The sequence below is a fragment of the Bos grunniens genome, chromosome X (assembly GCF_055505025.1).
Source record: "Bos grunniens cultivar Pamir isolate PY7600 chromosome X, Bosgru_T2T1.0, whole genome shotgun sequence".
Taxonomy (NCBI): Eukaryota; Metazoa; Chordata; class Mammalia; order Artiodactyla; family Bovidae; genus Bos; species Bos grunniens.
In genome coordinates this window covers 113,660,751-113,688,176 of record NC_141194.1, presented here as the reverse complement: position 1 = coordinate 113,688,176, position 27,426 = coordinate 113,660,751, and the positions used below count along the sequence as shown (strand labels likewise).

Here is a 27,426-nt window from a genome sequence, read left to right as displayed (position 1 = left end):
CACTGATGTTGATGCAATCCTTACAAATGGTTGCTTTTAAAATTTTAAGATAGGAAAAGTCTATAGAAAAGTGTTCTGTTACAAAATGTATCTGTTACCATTGGAAATTTCACATGTCATAGGAAGTTAGCCGCTATCTACCAACTTTCAAGAACTTGATCTTGTTTAATAAGGTGAAAAATACCAACAAAATGGTACAAAAGCACATTGTGCCATTACAATATGCACTAAGTCTCTTTTTTACCACAGCTGAATTCAGCAAGGCGCTAACTTGCTTAAATGTGAATTACTAACTTCTAAAACTGTAATTTGAGTCACATGTTTTCATGTGGAGTTGGAGTTGATTCATATTACAATATTTGTGTGCTAAACATGTATGTTTTTCAGTTCAAAGTCATGATGTTTTTAAAATCTTATTAAAATTTCAAAAATCTGAAGATTGTTTATCTAGATGTAAATTTTTATTAAAAAGTTGCACTTATGAAAAAGCAAAAATTTAGTCTGACAGATGTTTGTTCCTGGTCTTAAATTTCTAAATGTAACAAAACTTAGAGATGGGGGGAGGTATTAATCATGCAAAGCATATATTATGCCTTGCAAATAATCTTTGATGTGCTTCTAAAAGGCAGAAATGTAGATAATTGAAAATAATTCTATATATTCCCAGTTTGAGGATTTGAACACATTAATTACATAGGATGCTACTAAACCATGTTAAAGACATGCTCCTGTCAGTGAACACATAAACAAACATACTTGCCATTTGGAAATTATTAAATACGTCTATGAATCTTTAAAAAAAAATGTTGATGTCAGTAATAGAGAACGTGACAGTCTGTAGGTAGAATATGTCTGAATTGATTACTGTGATAACTTGATGGAAACTCTGGCACAACCTAGAAGAGTAGATAGAAATAGATGACGGTGTCTAAGTGCTTCCCCGTGTTAGAATCCAAAACGATCCAGTGATAAGCAGGACAGTCTCTCTATATATAATTGTGTGTGTTTTCTGGAGAAAAACCCATCTTTATTTTCTGGCTTTCTAGTTTTCATTCTGGTACTTTTTTTGAATTTCTGTTACCTGTTCAGCCTAGTTCTAGACTCTTGCACAATCCATTAGAGTTGGTAAGTAGCAACCATCCTCAGGTAACTTTGTTGGGTTTTCGTGGTTTCATGTTTCAGTGCTTGCTACATGTGAATACCCTACTGGTGGCAGCAGCCTGTCTTGTCTCGATTGGCTCACTTGGAGGCATTTCTCTCATCTGACTATGAACTTCCGGTTCCTGGTGGTTAGGAGTATAGTACCTTTTAGAGTCGATATACTGATTAGATCATTTTTGACCATTTTGCTTCATGGCCATAAATAGTGTCTTTGCGTCGTGACACTTCGAGCCTCTGATAAGCAGTTATTCTAAAATAGCCGTTACAAAATACTAGTCTTGATTGCTCAGAAGGCTTAATGGGTACCAGTAGTTAAATTTTGACCATCTTTCCCTCTGTTATCTGAGGCTGTTTGAAGGGTTTTTTTGGGGGGAGAAGGTTGCTATTTAAAATTTTTATTTCCATTTCTCTCAGAACTTTCCATGAAGAAATATGTTTTATGCTAATGAGTCTCATGTCAATGGGAGACGCATTAAAAGTCTTTGCAAGTTGCACTTGCTAAGTGATTCAAGAGTAAGCTTCAAACTAAGTGCCTAAAGGTTTTCCCACCAATTTCTAATACAGTACACTTAATTACAGGGGTAGGTCAAAATTAGAAGGAAAATTGTCAACAGAAAATGGTTACATGGAATCCTGAGAACTAGAGTATATTATTCAGTATCAAAGAGAACATAGATGGCTTATGGTAAGAGAAGAAAAGAATTCCAGTATTATTTTCGGTAAATAGTAAGGCATCTTTGTCAGATTTCTCTGGAGATCAAAGCCTGTAAGATACTGCATCAAAGAATACTAGTGCTCAAGGAATAAATACCATTAAAAGTTGCAAGTGCAGCCTGGATATTACATGATAAAAAGGAACCTAAAGAGTTAGGCTGTGAAGAGGGAGGAATCAGGAGGTAGATTCTACACTTGACCTGGGTGCACACTAGCTCTCTGGTTCCTGAAAGAGTCATTTCACCTCTTCATGTTCAAGTTTCTTCATTGGGTTAAATAAGTGGTTGCTAAGGTGTCATAGGGGCTTCCCTGGTGGCTCAGTGGCAAAGAACCTGCCTGCCAATGCAAGAGATGCAGGTTTGATCCCTGGGTTGGGAAGATCCCCTGGAGGAGGGCATGGCAGCCCAGTCCAGTATTCTTGCCTGGAGAATCCCATGGACAGAGGAACCTAGCAGGCCACTGTCCATGGGGTGCAAAAGAGTCAGATGCGACTTAATGACTAAACAACAGCAACATGTTTTACATGGAGAAAGCTAGTCATTGTTATTGAGCCACCCACCTGATTTCATCTGGTTCTTATTAAATATTCAGTGAACATTCACTGTATATCAGGCACTTCACAGGCAGCTTGGGGATAGAGAGATACTGTTTCAGGTTTTTAAGACGTTCAGTGTCAAGTGGGCGAACTTGGTAAGTCAGTGGGCAGTTCCAACACATGGTACGGTCAGTGTTCAGATGCACAGGGTGAGGTGTGTGTACACAGAAACAACCCAAATCAGGGTGGTGTGGAGTCCGTAAAGGGCTTCTCAGTGAAATGAAATTTACCGAAATCTGAGGACAGATTGGAAAGTTTAGCCAGGAGAAAAGGGGCCCAGGCCATTGATCTGGGCATGAAAAAGTCAATTGGGGGAGCTTCCAGAAGTTTCATTGTGGCTGGAACAGAGAATTTGAAGCAGAGAGTGAGAGGTGAGACAAGCAATATGGCCAAGGTAGGCCTAAGGGCGCCGTGTTAGAGGTTTGACTTGAAGGAGCCTCTGCCTCTGAAGGGTTTTAAACGAGGTCAGATTTATGCTTGAGGTGTGGAGGGACAGGATTGCCCACGATTTCAGGAGCCTCTGTCAAGTTGCCTGGTAACCAATGAGCAGGAGGGACTGGGCCCACATCCAACTTTGCGGAAGTTCTGCTGCCCGTGGTCCAAATCTGGCTTCCCACAAGGTCACAGGTGGTAGCAGCCTGTGTTCCCAGACAGCTCCCCTGACAGCCGGCATTTAAGCCCTGGTTTGAACTTCAGCCTGCAAGGCCACCAGCGTCAATGCTGTCCTGCAAAACAGTAACTCCCAGGGAAAACCTTTCCCTGGAGCCCAGCCCCAAGGATGCAGGCTACAGGGCCCCAGCCTTTGTCTGTGGCTCTGCTGGGAGCCTGGGCATCCCTGAGCCTGTTCTTCCTGAGCCTTGCTGGTAAGTTTCCCTCATTAAAACCTTTTCCTTTAGCATGCTGGTATGCTGTTTACCTTTGTTCACTGAGGCATAGATTGTGTCCCACAGGAGGCAAGCTCCTCTTCTTCCAGCTCTGGCTTTTGGGAAACCACAAAAGGGCTCAACTAAGCCATACCAGGGCTGCGTGACACCCCTCCTAGGTAGGGCTGGTGGTGGGAGACCTAGCTGAGCTGAAATCACTGGTGACGTGATTTCAGGGCTTGTCTGGGCCCACACCAGTTGCTACAAAGACCATGGAAAGCCCTCCATGGAGGGCAAACTGAGACCGATTCCTTGGCACTCCCTACAAGTCAGCCAGCCCTGTGAGCCCTAAGGAAAAAGAAGTTGAGAGAAAAGAGCCCTTGGTCTAAAGTGCTGTTGGAGCAGTAGATACAACCTGTCCTCGGATTTGAGACCTGTTGTACAGTATACCACCCAGGAGCTTGTGGAGAGGGTCGGGGGTTGAGGTCCAGAGAGAGGCTTCATCACACAGGGAATCCAACTCCCTGTAGTAGTCACAGAAGTCCACTGAGGCTTGAACTACTTACACATGATGAAGAAGCTACACCCAGGAGGTAAGTGGCAATGGATGGCCAGCATTGGAGCTTTACCACCAGATTCCCTTTTACCAAGTGAATTGGCTGGTTCAGCCAAGCACATGTGCCTGCCCTGGGCTTATAATCAGGTGCTTGCAGGGAAGTCAGATTCACATACCACAAAGAGGAGACTTCCCTACTGAGGTTGCAGGTGCTTCAAGGCACTTGGGCTTTATAGATGGATTGTATGAAAACCCTGGGCCTCAGGGTTAACTCTTGAGCAAAGGACCTTAATTCAGAGAAGGTTGTAGAAGTGGATGGGATCTTATACGAGGAGGAAAGTGAAAGTGAAGTCGCTCAGTAATGTCCAACCCTCAGTGACCCCATGGACTGCAGCCTACCAGGCTCTTCCGTCTATGGGATTTTCCAGGCAAGAGTACTGGAGTGGGTTGCCATGGAGGACGTCCCTCTAATTTTGCTCCTCCTACCAGGAGTAAGGGGTGGGATGATCCCTTGGTGCTGATTTAGGCCCCACCCAAAATAGTAAGAGGAAATAAGGGGGCTGTAAATTGTCCCATGTCTCAGCAAAAGTGAGAAGGCCCAGACCAACACTTCAGGCTTGCTGCAGTGCTCTTAGGGCTCTAGTCCTCAAAGGGATCCCTAAGGAAGGAGGTGGATGGGGAAAACCAAGAGTGGGGATCAACAACCCAAATCACCCTAAAGGAGATGTAGAGAGAAGATAGGGGTGTAGGAAACAAAAAAGACTCATAATTGAGCGGGCATTAAGGCGAGCCCTGCAGAGAGCTGACACAAGGAGGTAGCGGATGTTGGAGGCCACTAGTATTTCCCACTGCCTAGCCAGGAAGTCTTCATAGCCTGTTGTGTACTTGGAGAAGGGTGCAGAGGAGGAAGCTGAGTACTTAGCCACATATTCATGCTGCTAGAATGAGACTCCCCAGGTCCACAGGCCTTTGTGTGATCCAGGAGACTTGATTTTTCTGGCCCAACTGCTAGAGGGCCGTTCAGTCCAGATTTGAGTCCCTTCCAAAGCAAACTTGGCCCTGGGCCTTCCTCTGCCCTCTTCAGAGGGATGGCTGACTTTTGCCCTTGTCCATACAGCCTGGAACATAGGTGCAGGGAGAATTATGCAGACCTACCGGGCACTGGTGCCCCAGTAACTGAAATTCTTGAACCTGATGGGTCCACAGTAAGTTTCCCTGACAGGATTTGGGACTGGTTTCACTTAGACCCAAGACACTTGGCACCATTGCTGCAGAGGCCTTTGGCTCCTTTGAAGGGACCATGCTTGGTGTCCCTACAACTGACTGCAGGACTAGTATAGACATGCTGGGTTCCCTCAGTCCATCAGAGTACACTCATCTGCTGGGTGGCTCTGGGCACCGCCATCCCTCCTGGTGACTTCAGGGCCTCTTAAATTTCCAAAGCCTGTCAGGATTGCGCCATTGAAACAAGTATCAAATACCAGTTGGTGACAAAGAAGACGGAGAAGGCTTATTCCATTGCCAGGAGGGAGTGGTAGTGCGTACTATCTGCCAGCTCCCAGCCTGGGTAGGCAGTCAGTTAAATCCAGTGTCTGATTACAGATCGTTGTGGCTTTAATAGTGGTCACCCAGTCACTCAAAGCACCTGATAAACCAGCAGGTGACTCAAATAACTGCCTCCATCACTGGCGCTCCGTTTGTGGTCGGCAGCTGCACTGTCCAGGCCCTCAGCCACCAGCCACATGTGGCTGCTGACCACTCAAAGGCTGCTCTGAACTGAGATGTGCAATTCTCAGTGTAGAATGCACAACAGATTTTGAAGACTTAGTTTGAAAAAAGAATGAAAAATACCTGTTTTTTATATTTAAATGCTGGAATGTTACTATTTTGGATCTATTTTGGGTTAACTGAACCATGTTACTAAAATGAATTAGACCTGTCTCTTTTTACTTTCTATTTTAATATATAGTGACTACTAGAAAATGTAAAATTACATGTGGGGCTCACATTATATGACTCTTGGACAGAATTGCCCTGGACATTGCTCATGTTCCCTGCTTTTGATTTCTCCAGGAATTAAAAAATTGTTTTCACTTGGCAGAGCATGAACCTCACCTTAAAGACTATCCTCCCTCAGGCATATTGAACTTCTCCAGAAATACTTAATAACTGCAATAATCCATTGTTTATTAAAAGATTATGAAGATCAATAATCCATCGGGAAAGCCCATTGTCTTTCACTGATGGCAGCTTTGACAGGGGCCCCCAGAGAAAAGTTTTCTCCCTAATGCAAGCTCTCTAAGCGCAGCTGTCCATGGGTGGCAGGGCCTTGAATGAGGATAGAGGTCAGAGCGAGACCACTGGAGTACATATGAGATATTCCAGAACCTCATAAGGAAAGCAGCAAGGAACTTCCCTGGTGGGCCAGTGATTAAGACTCCGCACTTCCAATGCAAGGGGCCCAGGTTTGATCCCTCAGTTCAGTTCAGTTGAGTCACTCAGTCGTGTCCGACTCTTTGCGACCCCATGAATCGCAGCACGCCAGGCCTCCCTGTCCATCACCAACTCCCGGAGTTCACTCAGACTCATGTCCATTGAGTCGGTGATGCCATCCAGCCATCTCATCCTCTGTTGTCCCCTTTTCCTAGTCAGGCACTAAGATTCCAGATGCCTCGGGGAGCTGCTAAAAAGGGGGGGAAAAAAAGGAAAAGCTGCGACCTTACAGACACTACACAAAAGGAGCCCTCTTTGGGTATTAGAGGCAGCACTTCCTGCACATAGGAATGCTATTCAGGAATATATAAGTCACCAGTTGTTGTGTAGTCACTAAACCGTGTCCGACTCTTTTGCAACCCCATGAACTGTAACCTGCCATTGAGATTTCCTAGGTAAGAATAATGGAGTGGGTTGCCAATCCCTTCTCCAGGGGATCTTCCCAACCCAGCTATTGAACCTAGGTCTCCTGCAACTCCTGCATAGGCAGGTGATTCTTTACCACTGAGTCACCTGGGAAGCAGCTAAATTCGACCATGGGCCACAACAGGAAGAAGCCACAGAAGCAATACCTGCCTCTCCCCACCCCCAACTCATTCTGATCCCATGGAATTTTCATTATCTGTGACAAGCCTCACATCTGATGTCTCTGACAACAAGACTCTGCCAATATTGGGAGTGGATCGTCTCACTGCTACTGAATGGTGCAGGCACTTTGAATGACAATTATTGGCCCTGGCGAATGGGAAAACTGTGACTCTCAGATCCAACATTCCCGTCCTACAGTGGGTTGTTACCGAACTGAATTCCATCACATGGGTGGATCCCTGATGGTCCAGTCGGGAAAACAGAAATCACATCCCAGTGATTTTAACAGAGACTTTAATGTAGAGATTGGTCTTAAAGGACTGAAAATGCAAAACTGGAGCATTAAGATGTTACAGAGTTGAGTTCTGCAAGTAACATTGACCATCTGAGGCCTGGACGAACAAGGGGAGGAGGCCGGGATGATGAGCAGCCAAAAGCTCAAAAGCAAGACCCGCAGAGGTAAAAACCCAGACCTCAAGGAAAGGAGCACTGTTGGTCAGTAGTGATACCCCAGTAACATGTGGGAAATTAGACCACTGAGGACAGGGTGCCAGCCAACACTCTGGTGCTGGTGTGTCTGAGGAGACATGATGATGCTGGTTCTGAGAGGGGTGGGAGTCAGAGGGTGAAACCTGGAAATTGGATTCAGCAGCTGCTACTAGACCCAACTATTCCTGCCAGAATGAAGAACCACAGTCTTCCAGTCTCCCTCTAGAGCCTCTTATCAGCAGAATCTAACAGGCAACACTGGCATAGGAGAAATGGGGTGTGCAGAATGCCAGCCCCAGCCTCACAAAGCAAAGTGTAGAAGGATTGTTTGGAACTGAGATAAATAATTGACAAAGTGCAGCAAGCTGGAAAAATTTCAAAACGGAAATGGTACATCCAAATGGTCAACCCAATTGCAAGAATAGGTGACTACCCACATAGTAGGTACTGAGATGGCCCTGTTGCCTGCCTTGCCTTAGCTACTGGCTTAATGTGGGCCTCAAGTTTGAGACTTGGTACCAAACACAGAAGCCTGTTTCACTGATGGGTTAACAATTTTCAGTGGGATACTGCTAAGCCATTTGTTACATGATGATAAATGCTGACAACCCCTGGCATTGACTAATCTGCACAATGGGTGGAAGTGCAGTGCTTGGGTAATAAAGCATTGAAATATCCCTTTACACGGACTCATGGGCTGCTGCCTCACTCTTTAGTCAGGAGTCAGGTCATTGAGTCACCCAAAACTATTAAAGTTATACCCGGTAGAAACAAATACAACTCACTCACAAGCCCAGTTAATAAGTCACATATATATTTGTCTCCTAGAAAAGACCACATCCTGGGAAAAAACAAAGCATCTGCAATGAGAAAATCAACTGGACCTCTGAGCCCTCTTATCCATAGTGCTTACTGGATCTATATCCCACTGTGCTCGGTTATTGACTGGAAGTAGTCTACAAGAAATATGACCTTGGAACAGACTCAGTGGAGGATCGTAAAGACAGTGCCTGGGACTATAAGGCTCTAGACAACAGATTGAAGTGGCATACTTGTGTGGCTGCCACACTGCACAGTAATCATTTCCCTCCTTTTTTGGACCCACACTGACCATGGCGAGTAGCTGGGAAGATTTTACCGCATGAATCACAGAAATGTGGATGAACACAAATGTGGAATGGCTTCTTGTGTTCTTTCCCACTGGGCAGACAACTCTGATGTTGGGTTAGCCACTCACTTCCTCTGAAAGTTGGGGGATACTTCTGTTAAAGCAAAGTCACCTTTGTCCTGAAGCCCTCTTCCTTAATCTGAAGAGATTGCTTTGGGTAAAAGAATTGTTAACCCTGGGTCTCTGTGCAGTTTTTCATTCCAGGATGTAAAATTAGGTCGGTTAATTCTTGCCTGGAGAATTCCACAGACAGAGGAGCCTGGTGGGCTATGGTCCATAGGGTCACAAAGAGTCAGACACGACTGAAGCAACTTAACATGCACACACAATGGACCATAGCCCACTAGGCTCCTCTGTCCATGGGATTCTCCAGGCAAGAATACTGGAGTGGGTTGCCATTCCATCCTCCAGGGGATCTTCCCAATTTAGGGATCAGAATCATGTCTCTTATGTCTTATGCATTGGCAGGTGGGTTCTTTCCCACTAGCACCACCTGGGAAGCCCTACAGCCTACAGTCCATGGAGGTGAAACTATATATATATATATATGTATATATATATATATGTTTATTTATTTGACTGCACCTGGTCTTAGTTGTGGCATGTGGGGTCTTTGTTGTATCATGCAGGATCTTTCATTGTGGCACATGGACTCTCTAGTTGTGGCACAGCAACTCAGTAGTTGTGGCACACAGCCTTAGTTGCCCCATGGTACGTGGGATCTTAGTTTCCCAACCAGGAACTGAACCCACGTCCCCTGCATTGTATGGCGGATTCTTAAACTCTGGGCAACCAGGGAAGTCCAGTTCGTTCTTGAGGGTAGCTCAAGGGCCCCACATGGACAGATTCAAACCTGTGAAGCCAGTAGAGCACTAAAGAGGACATAACCTCTCCGTTTTCCTAATCCAGTTATGGACAGACTGTACCAGTCTGGGGCAGTGACCATAGTACCGACTATCACAAGGCTAGATCTGTCATCCCCTATTTCATTTGTCTATAAGGGATCTTACCAGCATTCCACTATCAGACAATGTCTCAGGCATCACTTCTCCCAGGCAGTGGCCTCAGCCACCGTTTTCCTTCACCTTCCACACTCATGCATCCACACCCCATGATGTCCATGCTAAATAGATGCAGAGGGTCACCTTGGAACCAACTCGAAGCAACATGATGTGCTTCCCACCCACTTCCAGGACTAGATTTTCTGGGTGCTGAGACAGCCTCCCTTGCCTCCACTGCCTTCCACTTGGAGACAGGGTGACCCACTTCATGCAGGTAGCACACAGTTCAGTTCAGTTGCTCAGTTGTGTCCAACTCTGTGACCTCATGGGCTGCAGCATGACAGGCTTCCCTGTCCATCACCAACTCCCGGAGCTTGCTCAAACTCATGACCATAGAGTCAGTAATGCCATCCAACTATCTCATCCTCCTTTGTCCCCTTATCCTCCTGCCTTCAGTCTTGCGCAGCATCAGGGTCTGCAGTGAGTCAGTTCTTCACGTCAAGTGGCCAAAGTAGCATACAACTCTTCAGTAATCAAAGATCCAATGGGCATAGGCTATATATGCCCAGTCTCTGGTTCCATCAGCAGGCTGGCCTTGGGGGCAATAAAAGATGCAGTGCATCACCATTTTACGTGCATTTCCCTCCATCAAGAGGTGTTTCTAAGGCTCATCTGGGAGATTACCAAAGAGATAGCTGAGAGTTACACTAGCAAAGATACTCTTGACTCCCTACCTCTGATTGTCTTGGATATCTGCATAGCTTTGGGTTATTACTGACTAGGCAGTGTGTATTGTGGTCAGCTTCTGGCTGAATAGCTCACTGCAAGCTTATAGGAGCTAGTTACGTGACTCTAAACCCCTCCCCATCTCAGCCCTAGGATTTTTTTCTCATGACTTGGCCTGGAGTCCATGACTAGAGGTTTTGGAAAACTCTATAGTTGAACTTTGTACTCTTTGCACAGATGAACTTTGTACTCTTATTTAGAACCCTCCTTGTTTTACAACATCTTCTTTGCCATCCTGACTAACACCAGAAACCCTACTGAAAAATTCAATCAGTTTCTGTCACCAGAGGGAAGGCAGGTCTCACTGTGGGATGCTGACAGAATAAGAGACCACGTATGTCATCTTACTAACACTTGGGCTTTTAAGTTATCTCAATGAAACCTATTATTGTGCCCAGTCTCCATGATACAGTGGTGTTTTCTGTAACTCACCTTCCAAAGATGGATTACAGGGGGCAGGACTAGAGGCAGGGAGGCTAGGGTGTTGGAATAATGAGCCAGTGCAATGGCAGTGAGAATGAAGAAGGGTGAGACTGCTATGATATTTAGGACATAGAATTAGTGAGACTTGATGCTTATTACTTGTGGGGAAAAGGATAGGGAAGAAACTAATGTTATGATTCACAAATTTGTGCCTTGAGTTATAGTTTTCTTTTAGAGGAAAGGAGATTTATTCAATCAACTGTTTATTAAACATATACTATGAGTCAGGCAGTGAATTTGATGCTGGAGATAAAGAAGAAAAAGACATTGGCACACAGAAAAATTAGCATAAAAGGTAATTACAGGTACAAATAGATAGGTACTTCTTCATATGAAGCACTGAGAAAGGCAGAGCACACTTCGGTAGTGTTCCAGCTAAAAAACTTAATAAACTGAATCTAACCATGTGGAAGCATCACACATGCTAAAAAAAAAAAAAATGGACATTTTACAAAATAAATGGCTTGTGCTCTTCATACCTATCAAGGTCATGAAAGACAATACTGAGGAACTGTTTCCGGTCAAATGATACGAGGAAGATACGATAGTTAAATACAATATGTGATCAGGGATTTGCTTCTTGGACCAGAAAATCTTGTCTTTTGTTATAAGGGACATTACTGGGAAATTTGGCTATAAAGTAGATTACCTGGTGGCTCAGATGGTAAAGCGTTTGCCTGCAATGTGGGAGACCCGGGTTCGATCCTTGGGTCAGGAAGACCCCCTGGAGAAGGAAATGGCAACCCACTCCAGTACTATTGCCTGGAAAATCCCATGGACGGATGAGCCCGGTAAGCTACAGTCCATGGCCTCGGTTGCAAAGAGTCAGACACAATTGAGTGACTTCACTTTCACTTTCAAGTAGATTACATAGTAAGAAAATGTTGATTTCCCAGTTTTGAGAATTATACTATGATTAAGTGAGAGAATTTTCTTTAAAAAAATAGATGAAGCAAAGGGCTCAGACATAAGCTGGAGGAAGTTTTGAGCAGTAGCATTGTGGCTAAGCAGGCTTAGACTTTGGGTTTAGACTCCCTGAGTTCTATTAATAATCTCAGCATAGCTGTGCACTACATATGAGACTTTGGATAAGTTATTTAAACATTCTATACATTACATTTCCTCATCGGTTTTAAAAAAATATATATGATGTTAATAATAGTACCTGGGACTTCCCAGGTGGTGCAGTGGTCAAGAATCTGCCAGCAACGTAGGAAACACAAGAGATGTGTGCTTGATCCCTGGGTCAGGAAGATCCCCTGGAGAAGGAAATAGCAACCCACTCCAGTATTCTTGTGTGGAAAATTCCATGGACCAAGGAGCCTGGTGGATTACAGTACACGGGGTCACAAAGAGTCAGACAGGACTGAGCAACTGAGTCCACACACACACACACACACACACACACACACACACACAGTAATAGTGCTTACCTTATAGAAATGGTATGAGAGTGAAATTAGTGAGGATATGTAAAGGCCTTAGACCCATGTCTGGCATGTATGTATAACTAATTTTGGCTGTATTTAAGCTATTCTGCTTCTTCCCTGTAAATACAGAGAGAAATGGGATGTGGTTCCCTTGTTCAAGCTGCCATAGTCCAGTGGAAGAAATTAGAAGGTTAACAGGTAATATTAATAAATTCATGTGATGAGTGTCCTGATAGGGATTTGAATTGAGTGCAACTGAGGCTGGGGCAATGAATTCTGCAGGAGGAAGTCAGAAGTTTCATAGAGGACTTCCCTGGTGGTCCCGTGGCTAAGATGATCCCAATGCAGAGGGCACGAGTCCCTAAGAGTTTGAATGTCACAACTAAAGATCCTACATGCCACAGCTAAGACCCGGCACAGCCAAAAAAATAAATAAATAAATAATTTTTTAAAAAGAAGAAGTTTCACAGAGAGATCTGGTTAGAACTGGGTCCCAAGGAGTGAACAGGAGTTTGATAAAATACACTTTTGCCAGGACAGGAACATCAGAAGTGTCAAAACACAGGGTTCTGGAAAGGGCATCGAGTACTGTGGTGTAGTGTAGGTGATGCAGTCTGATTGGCAGACTCACCTGCCAGGTGTGCGTGGGTAGAGGGGCAGCTTAAATATCACCTGTTGCCTCAAAAAGGTCACATAATCTCTCTGAATCTCTGTTTTCCCTAAAAGTGGAGATATTAACACTGACCTCAGGTCTGTAAGGAGGATGAGTGAAATGTGCTTAGCAGAATGTCCAGCATATGGCACCTCCTCAGTAAAGGACAGCTGTTAGCAACGATGCTGGTGTTAAATGTTTCTAGGGCTCACCCAACTTCCTGGATCCTGTTTCCTTCTGAGCATGTGTCTCCCTCAAGTGACGCGTGGCCCTATAACTTCCTTCAGCCAATAAGGTGGAAAGAGAAAGACTATATGTCCTTCCTGAGCGCTCGCTTTCCTGACACGGCAATTTGGAAGCTCAAGTGGAGATGGTGGCATCACAAAGCAAGCCAGGTCTCAGTGATGACAATCAGCAGAATGCCCCTGTCAATCTATGCTGGGCCGGGGATCTAACCTGATCTGAGGGTTAGGAAAGTTCTCCTGAAGAAGTATGGACAAAGATGATGTCACACACACACACACACACACACACACACACACACTGGAATGTTATTTAGCCATAAGGAAAAAGAAAATCTGCCATTTGTGATAACATGAATGGAACTTGAGGACATCATGCTGCTGCTGCTGCTAAGTTGCTTCAGTCGTGCCCGACTCTGTGCGACCCCATAGACGACAGCCTACCAGGCTCTTGTGTCCCTGGGATTCTCCAGGCAAGAATACTGGAGTGGGTTGCCATTTCCTTCTCCAATGCATGTACGCATGCTAAGTCGCTTCAGTCATGTCCAACTCTGTACGACCCTGTGGACAGCAGCCCACCAGGTCCCTCTGTCCATGGGATTCTCTAGGCAAGAATACTGGAGTGGGTTGCCATTTCCTTCTCCTGAGGACATTATACTAAGTTAAATAAGGCAAATACTGTGTGGTATCACTTATATGTGGAATCGCAGAAAAAAAAAAAAAAAAGTGAAACTCAGAAACAGAGAGTAGGGGGCTGGTGGGCTGGTGGGCAGGGGAAACCAGGAGAGGTTGGTAAAGGGTACAAACTTTCACTCGTAAGATGGATAAGGTCTGAGGATCTAACATATAGCATGGTGACTATAGTCACTAACATTATATTGTATAATTGAAATGTCCTAAGAGGAGAACTTAAAGTTTCTCACCAACAAAAAAAGAGAGAGAGAGATATGAGGTGATAGATATGTTAATTAACTCAATGGTAGGAATCTGCTCACAATCATCACTTGTACACTTTAAGTATCTTTCAATTTTGTCAATTATAGCACAAAAAAAAAAAAAAAACTGGGGAAAAAAGTTGACTTACTAGAACAATTAAATCAATGATTGAAAAACTAGTTATGATACCACCTCCGAGAAAGCACACTCTGAGTCTGGGGTGCTGTCTGGCAGGATGTGTGGTGCATTCCGAACCAGGGCCAGTAACCAACATGAGGCACCATGTTCCCCAGACTCAGAATACACGGGGCTAAGGACTAAGGAATGATGATGAGAATGATGCCTAACGACACGCTAGTACAAATGTTTGCACTTTGCTTCTTATTCTCTGATTTCTGCTATTTTCAAAGCTTATTATTCAAGAGAGAAATATCTCTTTCAGGGAACACAACAGTGGTTCCACAGAATTAGAAGCTGAAACTGCCACCTTATGCCACTAGGCAGATACATCCCCCCAAAAAATAAATAAATAAAAAGAAACTGTGTCAGCTAAGGTGATTGATCCTGATCATCACTAAGTACTACCTATTAATACATTGCGGAAACAATTTGTTTCCACTTCCCTGCATCACAAGGCAAGCCAGGTCTCAGTGATCCTTTACGTTGTTTTCATCATAACAGTGAATGTTCTTGTACATGTCATGGGTGACAGGAGATATACCTAGAATTGGAACTTCTGTGTCACAGACAATGTGAATATTTAGCCTTTCAAGATGCTGTCAAATTACTGTCTTAAGTGGTTGTACCCTTTTGCACCTTCACCAGCAATGATTGAGTTCACATTTCTGTGCATTCTTGTGAATATTTATTAATTTTTGCCAATCTGACGAGCATAAATTATCTCATTGTTGATTAATTTGCATTCCCCTGATTACTTGTCTATAGTGATATTTTTAAAAGTGTCAATTCTCAATTGTCCACAAGAATGATAGTTACATTCTGAGCAGTGGATGTACCATCTCATGAAGCACTTCTTGTATTCACACCCATGCAACAGATTTTTCTCCCTAATTACATCTGGGTTGACTACTATCAAATTTTGTTCTTGTTGAGTCACCCAGTAGTCTCCAACTCTTTGCAACCCCATGGACTGAAGCATGCCAGGCTTCCCTGTCCCTCACCGTCTCCCAAAGTTTGTCCAAGTTCACGTCCATTCCATCAGTGATGCCATCCAGGCATCTCATCCTCTGATGCCCTCTTCTTCTGCTCTCAGTCTTTCCAAGCATCAGGGTCTTTTCCAGTGAGTCAGCTGTTTGAATCAGGTGACCAAAATACTGGAGCTTCAGCTTCAGCATCAGTCCTTCCAATGAATATTCAGGGTTGATTTCCTTTAAGATTGACTGGTTTGATCTCCTTGCTGTCCAAGTTACTCTCACGAGTCTTCTCCAGCACAACAGTTTGAAGGCATCAATTCTTTGGGATTCTGCTTTCTTTATGGTCCAGCTCTCACAACCGTACGTGAACCACTGGGAAAACCATAACCTTGACTATACGGACCTTTGTTGGCAGAGTGATGTCTCTGCTTTTCAACACACTGCCTAGGTTTGTCATAGCTTTCCTGCCAAGAAGCATTGTGTTCTTATTTCATGGTTGCAGTCACCATCCACAGTGATTTTAGAGCCCAGGAAGAAAAACTATCAAATTTAGTTCCCTTAAAAATACAGGATGAAAGAGGAAACCCAGTGCAGGATTTAAATCTCCATCTGATAGTCTATAAGGTGGATACTTCACATGGCTTTTAGTGCCCCCCACCAATCTTGAATTAGTGTTTTGTAAAACAGGAAGTGCCTAGGCTCAATCTTACAGATTTCACCCTCCTGAGTTTTTGTTAATAATGTAGATTTCTAGCAGCATAATGTGAATTGCTCACGAGTATTGCACTGGTACAGAACTGCCATGCCTTGCCTGTTGACAGCAACATCAAATGCTGCAATCAAGTACAAGTCACAGCGAGCCAGAGCTGAAAGACTCTTCACAACCAGGATGTCCACAGCCCATAATTTGCAGAAAGGAAAACTAAAGCTCAGAAAGCACAACCCGTGAAGTGGCAGAGAGCTGAGTTCTTAACGGTGTGCTCTAGCTTAGTCCATGAGAGATCAGGGTGGCTATGTGCACCTGGTCACAGGCTCATTTTCCACGGATTCTATGACACGGATGAGGTTGCTGTTGGACAATTGTTCATGAGTCTCTCGAGTGTCTGCATGTCTTGGGGAGGTTTTGTCCTTTGTCCTTAACCCAGCAGTCTTGCATCTTCTGCCAGCATTTGTGAGACTATGGCAGTCTGCCTTGTTACTCAGAAGTACAGTAAAATCTCAGACACTTTTCTCAGACACTTCAACTCACAGTTGAAGACAGTAATTTCAAAAGCTGTTAATACAGTTGTCCTCTGGTCAAATTAGTTTTGGAAAAGTTGAGGCCAAAAAAAAAAAAAAGAGAGAGAGAGAGATTAAAAAAAGATAAAAGGGAAGGAAAGCAGTGCCTTTTTCTGTCAGCTCCTTTAATAAACTACAGAGCATTATGAATTGCTCCTAGATGTGGGGGTGAGGTGGAGTATGCTACATTTCAAGAATTATTTATGTAGGAAAAATTCCTTCTTCCTCCCCACTATGCTGCTGCTGCTGCTAAGTCGCTTCAGTCCTGTCCAACTCTGTGTGACCCCATAGACGGCAGCCCACCAGGCTCCCCCGTCCCCGGGATTCTCCAGACAAGAACACTGGAGTGGGTTGCCATTTCCTCCTCCAATGCATGAAAGTGAAAAGTGAAAGTGAAGTCGCTCAGTCGTGTCTGACTCTTAGCGACCCCATGGACTGCAGCCTACCAGGCTCCTCCATCCATGGGATTTTCCAGGCAAGAGTACTGGAGTGGGGTGCCATCGCCTTCTCCGCCTCCCTGCTACACTATAGAATGCTTATTAACATTGGAAAGAATAACAAGGACAATAGAATACAATTAGTAGAAAACCATTTGGAAGGTCAGAGTAAAATTTAGTAAGAAAACAGATGGAAATGCAGTTGAAGGGGATCGTCTTCACATCACTTGAAAACTAGACCAAGGTAGTTGAACAAATGCTCCAGCATCACCTACAAGATGCTTTTCCAGATGTGCCCAAACCAAGCGAGTTAATGGGATTTTGCCCAAGTGTCAGATTTTAGAATCAGGAGGGGACTTTCAGACAATGTTAACTCTCTCATTTTACACATGCAGCACTGAGGCACAGGAGAAGGCAGGCACCTAATTCATTAGTGACAAATGATGGGAGTCAAGCTGAAGGGTTCTGAGTCTCTTTTTTGTGTTCCTCACACACTTTGCAGAGAAGGCAGTGGCAACCCACTCCGGTACTCTTGCCTGGAAAATCCCATGGACGGAGGAGCCTGATAGGCTGCAGTCCATGGGGTCGCTAGGAGTCGAACACGACTGAGCGACTTCACTTTCACTTTTCACTTTCATGCATTGAAGAAGGAAATGGCAACCCACTCCAGTATTCTTGCCTGGAGAATCCCAGGGACAGAGGAGCCTGGTGGGCTGCCGTCTGTGGGGTTGCATAGAGTCGGACACGACTGAATCAATTTAGCAGCAGCAGCAACACGCACTTTGTATTATCATATTGTCCCACTGTATAATTTATTCATAACAACCTTAAGGTCTCTAAAGGCAAATACCATGTTGTTCCACTTAAAAGCTCCTACTGCAGGGTAGCAAGCACCCGAATATATATCATAGTCCCAACGGTCACTTGTCACATCCAGCGCTTCCCATAACGACTTTCTGCCATGACGGAGATCCTCGTTTTTTTCCCCCTGTCTGATATGGTCACCAGAGCCGTGTGTAGCTACCAAACACTTGGTACGGGGCTACGGGGATTGAGAAAGCAATTTCTTAATTCCATTTAATTTTAATTAATGAAAATGTACATTTAAAAAGCCACATTTATCTGGCGGTGTTGCAGTGACTAAATGTGGTGACCACAGAGGTGTCAGAGAACTGACTTTGAAGCGGAATTAAGAGCCAAGGCTGATGTACGAATTCCAGCGAGGCTTTTTGGTGGTGCTTGATGCCGCTCAGCAGCTGGCACAGGCCGTTTGGGTCCACTCATTCATTAGACAACGTTGACCACACCCTAGAAGGGCCGGGCCTTGCGTGGGGCGCATGGGCACAAACAACTAGACAGGCCACGCCGTTACGAATGGGCGTGGCCTGGGAACGGCACGAGAGCCGCACGTGCCGCAGGGGAGGGGATGTCACGTAAGCGTCACTGCCCCGAGGTCTTCTGGGTCTTGGGCGGCCATCAGAGAGGGAGTACCTCAGCGTGGCAGCCACCCCGAATTATGCCTACTGATAGAAAGTCGACCCGGGGGAGGATTCGGTCGAGGACCCGGGCAAGGATCCGAGCACTGCGGCGGGCGCGCTCCAAGAAGGTCAATTTGGGAGGGGAGAGCAGTGCGGAGAACCGTGCGGAGAACCCAGCGATGGGGTCACAGCCTAGGGGTAGCATGGCGTCCGCACAGCAGTCTAGGGGGCAGGCCGCATCTGTGCACGGCGTCCGGGGTGGGACACGCCGGTCTACACTAAAGGTGTGGGTCAGCCAGCGCTTCGGGCTGTTCCTGCTAGGTTTCTGGTTCCTCCTGCTGCTGTGCTTCTACATGAGTACTGGTGAGTGCCTGCCCGGAGGACATTGCGCAGGGGTCCCTCAGGGGAACTGGAGGGGGAGGGGGAGGGGAAGATGTCAAAGGAGGGGGGAACCTCTGTGCGCTGTGGTGCGAAGGCCATCCATGCCTCCCTCACAGTCGGCCCTCTTATTGATAGACAAATGGCTTCCCTCCTCCTCTCCCTTCAGAAGCACCTTCCGTCCCTTCTGTCAGCTCAGAAAAACCTTCCCTCCCCACTTGCCTGCACAAAGCCCTACCCCCTCTTACCTCCCGCCATTTTATAAAACAAAACGGAGGTGAAATTCTCGGAACATAAAATGAACTGGTAGTGAACAGTGTGGTGGCATTTAGATATTGAAACGTTGAGCAGCCACCACCTCTCTCTAGTTCCAAAATATTTTCCTCACCCCGAATTTAAACCTATACCCACTAAGACTGCAGTTACTCCTCATTTCCCAGGCCCTGTCCCTATGGATTTGTTTTGGACTTTTACTATCCATGGGAACATGTAATATTTGTCCTTCCTTATATATGGCTTGTTCTATTTGGTGTAATGGTTTCGAGATTTTGGGACGTTGTAGCATATGTATTGGTGCTTCATCCCTTTTTTATGGCTGAATACTATTCTGTGGTATGAATATACTCCATTTTGTTTGTCGATTTATCAAATTGCTGGGCTTTTGGGTTTTTCCTCAGGGTTTTTCTCTTTCCACTTGCTGGGTATTTTGAATAATACTGTTATGAATGTGTTTAGTCACTCAGTCATGCCCGACTCTACGACCCCATGGACTGTAGTCCGCCAGGCTCCTCTGTGCATGGGGATTTTCCAGGCAGAATACTGGAGTGGGTTACCATGCTCTTCATCAGGGGATCTTCCCAACCCAGGGATCAAGCTCAGGTCTCCCGCATTGCAGGTGGATTCTTTACCATCTGAACCACCAGGGAAGCCCAAGAATACTGAAGTGGAGTGCCGTTCCCTTCTCCAGGGGATCTTGCCAAGCTAGGAATTGAACCAGGGTTTCCTGCATTGCAGGCAGGTTTTTATAGCTGAGCTACCAGGGAAGCCCCATTGTTATGAATATTCTTCTACAAATTTTTGTATATGTTTTCAGTTCTCCTGGGCATGTACCTAGGAGTGGAATTGCTAGGTCAAATGGGAATTCCATGTTGACCTGTTTGAGGAAGTCCCCAATTTTTTCCAAAGTGGTTGAGCCACTGACAGTGTATGTGTGCTGTGTGCTAAGTCTCTTCAGTCATGTCTGACTCTGGGACCCTATGGACTGTAGCCCACCAGGTTCATTTGTCCCTGGGATTCTCCAGGCAAGATTACTGGAGTGGGTTGCCATGCCCTTCTCCAGGGCACCTTCCCAACCAGTGGTGAAACCCATGTCTCTTACATCTCCTGCATTGGCAGGCAGGTTCCCAGGTGGCACTAATGGTAAAGAACCCACCTGCTGATGCAGGAGACTTAAGAGACACTGATTCAATTCCTAGGTGGGGTAGATCCCCTGGAGAAAGAAATGGCAACCCACTCCAGTATTCTTTCCTGGACAATCCCATGGACAGAGAAGCCTGACAGGCAATAGCCCATAGGATTGTGAAGAGTCAGACATGACTGAAGCGACTTAGTACACAGCACAGCACAGCACAGCACTCCCTAGGAAGCCCATGACAGTGTATGAGGGTCCTCATTTAACCAGGATTTTTTACCATCTCCGTTATTTATGAGCGCCATCCTAGTGCAAGTGAAGTGGTATCATATTGTGGTTTTCATTAGTGTTTCCCTAATGACTAATGATATTGAGTAGCTTTTCATATGCTCTTTGCAGAAATACCTATTCAAATCATTTAACCATTTAAAAGTGGATTGTTTGTGGTTTTGCTACTGAGCTGTAAGAGTTCTTCATATATTCAGAATATGTGATTTTTAAATATTTTCTCTCATTCTGTAGGTTTTCTTTTTTAAAAATTTATGTATTTTTAGTTGAATCATACTTTCCTTACAGTATTGTGTTGGTTTCTGCCATATATCAACATGAATCAGCCATAGGTATACATATGTCCCCTCTCTCTTGATTCCCCCTCCCTTCTCCCACCCCATCCCACCCCTCTAGGTTGAGTTCCCTGAGTCAAACAGCAAATTCCCTTTGGCTATATATTTTACATATGGTAAAATGTAATATGTATATGTTTCCACTGTACTCTCTCCATTTGTTCCACCCTCTCCTTCCTGCTTCTGCCCCCATATTGGTAAGTCTCTTCTCTATGTCTGAGTCTCCATTGTTGCCCTGCAAATAGATTCATCAATACTATCTTTCTAGATTCCAGATATATGAATTAGTATACAATATTTGTTTTTCTGACTTCACTGTATGATAGGCACTAGGTTCATCCACCTCATTAGAACTGACACAAAACATGTTCCTTTTTGTGGCTGAGTAATATTCCATTGTATGTATGCATCACAGCTTCTTTATCCATTCATCTGTTTTATTTTAATAGTTTTGTGGTTTTAGTCCTTATATTTAGGTTGTTGATCTGGTTTGTATTAATTTTTGTTTGTGGTGCATGTTAGGGGTCTAACGTTCTTTTGCATGTGAATATTTGAACTGTGGTATTGGAGAAGACTCTTGAGAGTCCCTTGGACTGCAAGGAGATCAAACCAGTCCATTCTAAAGGAGATCAGTCCTGGGTGTTCATTGGAAGGACTGATGCTAAAGCTGAAACTCCAGTACTTTGGCCACCTCATGCGAAGAGTTGACTCATTGGAAAAGACTCTGATGCTGGGAGGGATTGGGGGCAAGAGGAGAAGGGGACGACAGAGGATGAAATGTCTGGATGGCATCACTGACTCAATGGACATGAGTTTGAGTAACTCCAGGAGTCGGTGATGGACAGGGAGGCCTGGCGTGCTGTGATTCATGGGGTTGCAAAGAGTCGGACATGACTGAGCGACTGAACTGAACTGAACTGATCCAGTTATTTCAGTGCCATTTGTTGAAGAGACTATTCATTCGCCTTCGAATAGTCTTGGCACCCTGTTGAAAATCAGTTGACCATAGACCTATAGGTTTATTGATGGACTCTTAAGTTCTGTTCTGTTGGTCTATGTGTCTGTTCCTGTGCCAGTACCATACTCTGATTACTATAGGTTTGTAGCAAGTCGAGAAAGTTGGACATGTGATTCCTTCAATTTTGTTCCTTCTCATATTGCTTTGAGTATTCAAGGCCTCTTATAATTCCATATAAATTTGAGGACTAACTTTTCTATTTATGCAAAAAGGTCATAAGTTTTGATAGAGATTGTATTTAATCTGTAGATCACAGTGGACAGTATTGCCATCATAACAGCATTAAGTCTTTCAAGCTATGAACATGGCATGTCTTTCCATTAATGGATATCTTCTTTAATTTATGTCAGCAATGTTTTATAGTATTCATTATACAAGTTGTTAACCTCCTTGGTCAAATTTAGTCCTCGATATTTCATTCTTTTGGGTGCTACTGTAAATGGAGTTGTTTTCTTAATTTCCTTTTTGGATTATTTATTGCTGGTGTATAGAAGCACAACTTACTTTTGCATGTTGATCTTGTACCCTACAACTTGGCTGAATTGTATGAGCTCTAGTAAGTTTTTTTGTGAACTTTAAAAAATATTCTGCCTATAGAATTATTTTATCTGTGAATAGAGATAGTTGTTTTTCCTTTACATTTTGGATGTCTTTTATTTCATTTTATATTCTACTTGCTCTGACTAGAACTTTCAATACAGTGTTGAATAGCAGTGGTAGAAGTGGGCATCCTTCTCTTCTAATCTTAAAGGGAAAGCTTTTGGTTTTTCGCTATTGATTATGATGTTAGCTGTTGATTTTTCATAAATGCTTTTTATCATATTGAGGAAAATCCCTTCTATTCATAGTTTGGTGAGTGGTTTGATCATAAAAGTTGTTGGATTTTGCCAAATATTTTCTCCGTACCAATTGAGATGACCATGTGAGTTTTTTTTTCCTTCATTCTGTTAAGGTGGTGTGTTCCATTGATATTATTATGTTGAACCATCCTTGGATTCTTGGGATTAAACCCCACTTGGTTATCTTGTATACTGTTTTTAATATGCAGTTGCATTTGATTTGCCAGTATTTTGTATCTGTATTTATATGTGATATTGGTTTGTATATTTTTTTTCTTGTGGTATCTTTGTCTGGCTTTGGTATAAGGTTAATACTGGCATCATAGAATGAGGAAAGACCTGTTCCCTCTTTTTCTGTTTTTGGAAGAGTTTGAGAAGGATTAGTATTACCTCTTTAAATATTTGATAGAAATCACCAATGAAGCGACTTTTCTTTATAGGGAAGTTTTGATGAGTGTTTCAGTGTCTTTACTTAAAATAGGTCTTCTCTAAAAGGTCTTCTTCCCTAGCTTCCTTTCACAAGCTACTAAATTTCCTCACCAACTTGCACAAACACCCTTCTTTCCCTCATGAATGACTTCCATCCCTCATTTCTCCTAAGAACTTTTTATTATCTCCTATCACATAATCACTATCAGTTCAGTCGCTCAGTTGTATCTCTTTGCGACCCCATGAACCTCAGTATGCCAGGCCTCCCTGTCTATCACCAACTCCCAGAGTTCACCCAAACCCATGTCTGTTGAGTCGGTGATGCCAGCCAACCATCTCATCCTCTGTCATCCCCTTCTCCTCCTGCCCTCAATCTTTTCCAGCATCATGGTCTTTTAAAACGAGTCAGCTCTTCACATCAGGTGGCCAAAGTATTGGAATTTCAGCTTCAACATCAGTCCTTCCAATGAACACCCAGGACTCATCTCCTTTAGGATGAACTGGTTGGTTCTCCTTGCAGTCCAAGGGACTCTCAAGAGTCTTCTCCAACACCACAGTTCAAAAGCATCAATTCTTTGGTGCTCAGCTTTCTTTATAGTCCAACTCTCACATCCATACATGACTACTGGAAAAACCATAGCCTTGACTAGATGGACCTTTGTTGGCAAAGTAATGTCTATGCTTTTTAATATGCTGTCTAGGTTGGTCATAACTTTCCTTCCAAGGAGTAAGCGTCTTTTAATTTCATGGCTGCAGTCACCATCTGCAGTGATTTTGAAGCCCCCAAAAGTAAAGTCAGCCACTGTTTCCCCATCTATTTGCCATGAAGTGATGGAACTGGATGCCATGATCTTCGTTTTCTGAATGTTGAGCTTTAAGCCAACTTTTTCACTCTCCTCTTTCACTTTCATTGAGAGGCTCTTTAGTTCTTCTTCACTTTCTGCCATAAGGGTGGTGTCATCTGCATATCTGAGGTTATTGATATTTCTCCCGGCAGTCTTGATTCCAGCTTGTGCTTCTTCCAGCCCAGTGTTTCTCATGATGTACTCTGCATAGAAGTTAAATAAGCAGGGTGACAATATACAGCCTTGATGTACTCCTTTTCCTATTTATCATTACTAAGCTCCTTCACCTCACTGATCAAAGTGCTAACCTCCACACTTCCTCTCTTAAAGCTCTTCCACCTCTAACCTCACCTTACTAACCCCCCTTACCTAACCTATCAAATTCATTTCTATATCACCTCCTTTCTCAAAGACCTTTCCTTGCTCACTTCCTCTCACAAAAGTGGAAGTGAACGTGTTAGTAGCTCAGTCATGTCTGACTCTCTTCGATCCCATGGACTGTAGCCCACCAGGCTTCTCTGTCCATAGAATTCTCTAGTCAAGAATACTGGAGTGTGTTGCCATGTTCTTCTCCAAGGGATTTTCCCAACCCAGGGATCGAACCCGGGTCTCCTGCATTGCAGGCAGATTCTTTACCACTGAGCCGCCAGGGAAGCCCTTCCCTTTTTTTCATGGTTGCCATCCCTGCCTCCTCTAACCTCACAAAATGACTTCCCTTCTTCCCCTGTAAGGCCTCTTTCCCTCCAATCCTTTCACAAAGTAGGAACTTCCCTCTCTCCACATAGTACTAAACTCCCTCACCTTTCTCAAAGAACTTTTCTCCTTTACGTATGCTCATGAAGACACTCCTGCTGTCACCTCAGTCACGAATCCCTTTCCTCTTTTATTCTCACAAGTGCTTTCCCCTCTTCATCACCACTCCAGAAGTTCCTCTTAACCTTTAGTCAAGGTCCTTTCATTCTTTACCTCCCCATAATGACTTTTCTTGGATCACCATACCAGCCTTCTCTCCCCTCATTCAAAAACTTTTCTTCCTTATTTCACAAAGCCCTTTACTCCCCTCACTCAAGGTCTTCACTCTCTCACCTCCCTCTTAAAATGCCTTCATTGTTCTTCTCACTCTTAACATACCTTCACAAAGAGCTCCTCAGTCAAAATCCTTTCCTTCTCTTCTTATTTACCCTCCTTGAGACCTTTGCTCACCCCCCTCCCCTAGATGCTTGTTTTGGCCCTCCAAAGGCCCCCTAATCTCCCCACTCATAGGTTTTTCTTCCTCACCACCCACAGGTACTCTCCTTCCTCAGAAGTCTTCTTTTCCTCCTACTCAGTGCTCTTGTGGCCTCACTTTGCTCATTTAAAGTCTTTGCTCCTCCAGATCTTTCTTGCTGCCCTGCCCCAAATCCAGTACTTTTCCTTTCCCCACAGCCTGCTCTCTTAGCTCAAAGATACCCTTGTCAAGAAAGGGCCTTGTCTACCTTACCTCCTTCAGGCTGCCCTCCCTCCCAACCCCCTCACTATGGTATTTTGTCTCCTCCTCTGCATAAAGAACTTGGGTTTCCCACAGTATTCTTCCCTCCCTCCTTCCCTCAAGCTCCAGCTTCAAACCCAAAGACCTTCCATGATCCCCACGTCTAATCTCAGTGACTTCTCTCTCCCTGCCCTCCCCAGAGTCCTTCCATCTCTTCAGCTAAGGTCCTCCACAGTCAAAAGGAGGAGGCAAAAATTGGGCAGAGGCATTGTAAGTTAAAGGAACAGAAACCACTATATACTGTGTCATGGCTGCTTGGGGATAAAATTTAGTGTTAAATAAAGTATACGTTATGCATTCTTTTATCAACTATTTTAAGTAAGGTAGAAAAATATGATTCCTGCTCTTTGAAAAATATTTTAAGATGCATTTTAAATGATCATTTACAAATCATATTATTTAAGATTATTCATATGTATTTTTCCTACTATTCATCTAAAATACAAAGTATTTCTGAATTACTTTTAATGTATTTGTAAATGTTAGTTACAAATAAAACTGAGAACCTTACAAACTGAGACCTTTCTCATTCTCTGAAAAAGTAATTTAGAAAATACAACTATATATTGTTGTATTTTCTTAGTTCATGAGTTCTTCATTTTCTACTTCTGTTTTGAGTAGATCTCTTTGAAAAAGAGACTACTGTTATTCAGTGTAATTTCTTTATTTCCATGAGGACTTTTTCCAATATAGGTTTAACATGTTTTCTCTTAAAATAATCCGTGATTCATTCTTTATGTTGTCAAATTTCCCAGATCCTCAAAAGGTAACATATGACTGGATGGATTAAATATCATTTTGCATTTAAAATGATTTAACTCAATTATGCGATGGGTTGACGTGTATCTCCCCCATCCCTGCATCAAAAAATGTTGTAGTACGTTTTTTGTACTGGTACCTCAGAATGTGACCTGATTTGGAGATAAGGTGTTTATAGAGGTAATCAAGTTAAAAGTGAAGTGGGCCCTAATCCAGTATGAATGGTTTCATTATAAAAAGGAGAGATTTGAACAGAGAGATAGACATTGATAGCATAAAGACTATATGAATAGACACGGGGAGTAGACAGCCATCTATAAGCCAAGGAGAGAGGCTTTCTTTCACAGTTCTCAGAAAGAATCAACTCTGTTGACATCTCAATTTTGAACTTCTGGCCACCGGAATTGTTGAAACAATAAATTTCTGTTGTTAAAGCCACTAGGTTTATGGTGCTTTCTTACAATGACCCTAGCAAACTAATACATACTGTTGTTGTTAATTCAGTTGCTAAGTCATGTCTCTTAGCGACCCCATGCCAGGATTCCCTGTCCTTCACTATCTCCTAGAGTTTGCTCAAATTCATGTCCATTTAGTCGATGATGCTGTCTAATAATTTCATCCCCTTCTGCCGTCTTCTCTTTTGCCTTCAGTCTTTCCCAGCATCAGTGTCTTTTGCAATGAATCGGCTCTTTGTATCAGGTGGTCAGAGTATATTCAGGGTAAAATAAATAAAAATAATTTGGCCATGCCCTTGGAGTATTGCAGTGAGATCAGGGTACTTGGTCCCAGAGCTAAAATTTCCCTTCTTCATAGACAGGCCCTTCTGAGTTCTCTTAGATTTAATGCCACCAGGGGGAATTGAGGTTGAGGGATCTGAAGTAACTGCTGGGATAGCTCCAGGTTGTATTGTCATTTTAACCTTGCTTTTCAGGTTGTTTTTATGCACAAGGCATATAAACTAGTGGCATACAGGATGAAGAGACCAGTAGATCAGGACTGGGAATTTGATCCCATTTCCTCCACCAGTTCTCTAACTTACTGGGTTAGTCCTTATTGCATGTCTATTTTGGGGGGAGATTAAAAAAGAGAAAT

The 27,426-nt window shown here is 43.8% G+C and overlaps 1 protein-coding gene across 2 annotated transcripts in view; it reads left to right on the top strand.

Annotated features, from left to right (window-relative positions):
- The first annotated feature begins 3,143 nt into the window (after positions 1–3,143).
- Positions 3,144–27,426, top strand: part of FMR1NB (FMR1 neighbor) — a 63,875-nt gene continuing 39,592 nt past the window's right edge. Inside the window, exon 1 of one of the 2 annotated variants that reach the window (XM_086389864.1) lies at positions 3,144–3,333. In XM_086389864.1, coding sequence (XP_086245990.1) covers positions 3,249–3,333 — 85 coding nt within the window. In that variant the 5' untranslated portion in view covers positions 3,144–3,248. Of the gene's footprint in view, positions 3,334–18,356; positions 18,868–27,426 lie in introns of those variants that run through there. The other variant, XM_086389863.1, reaches the window with a different exon arrangement.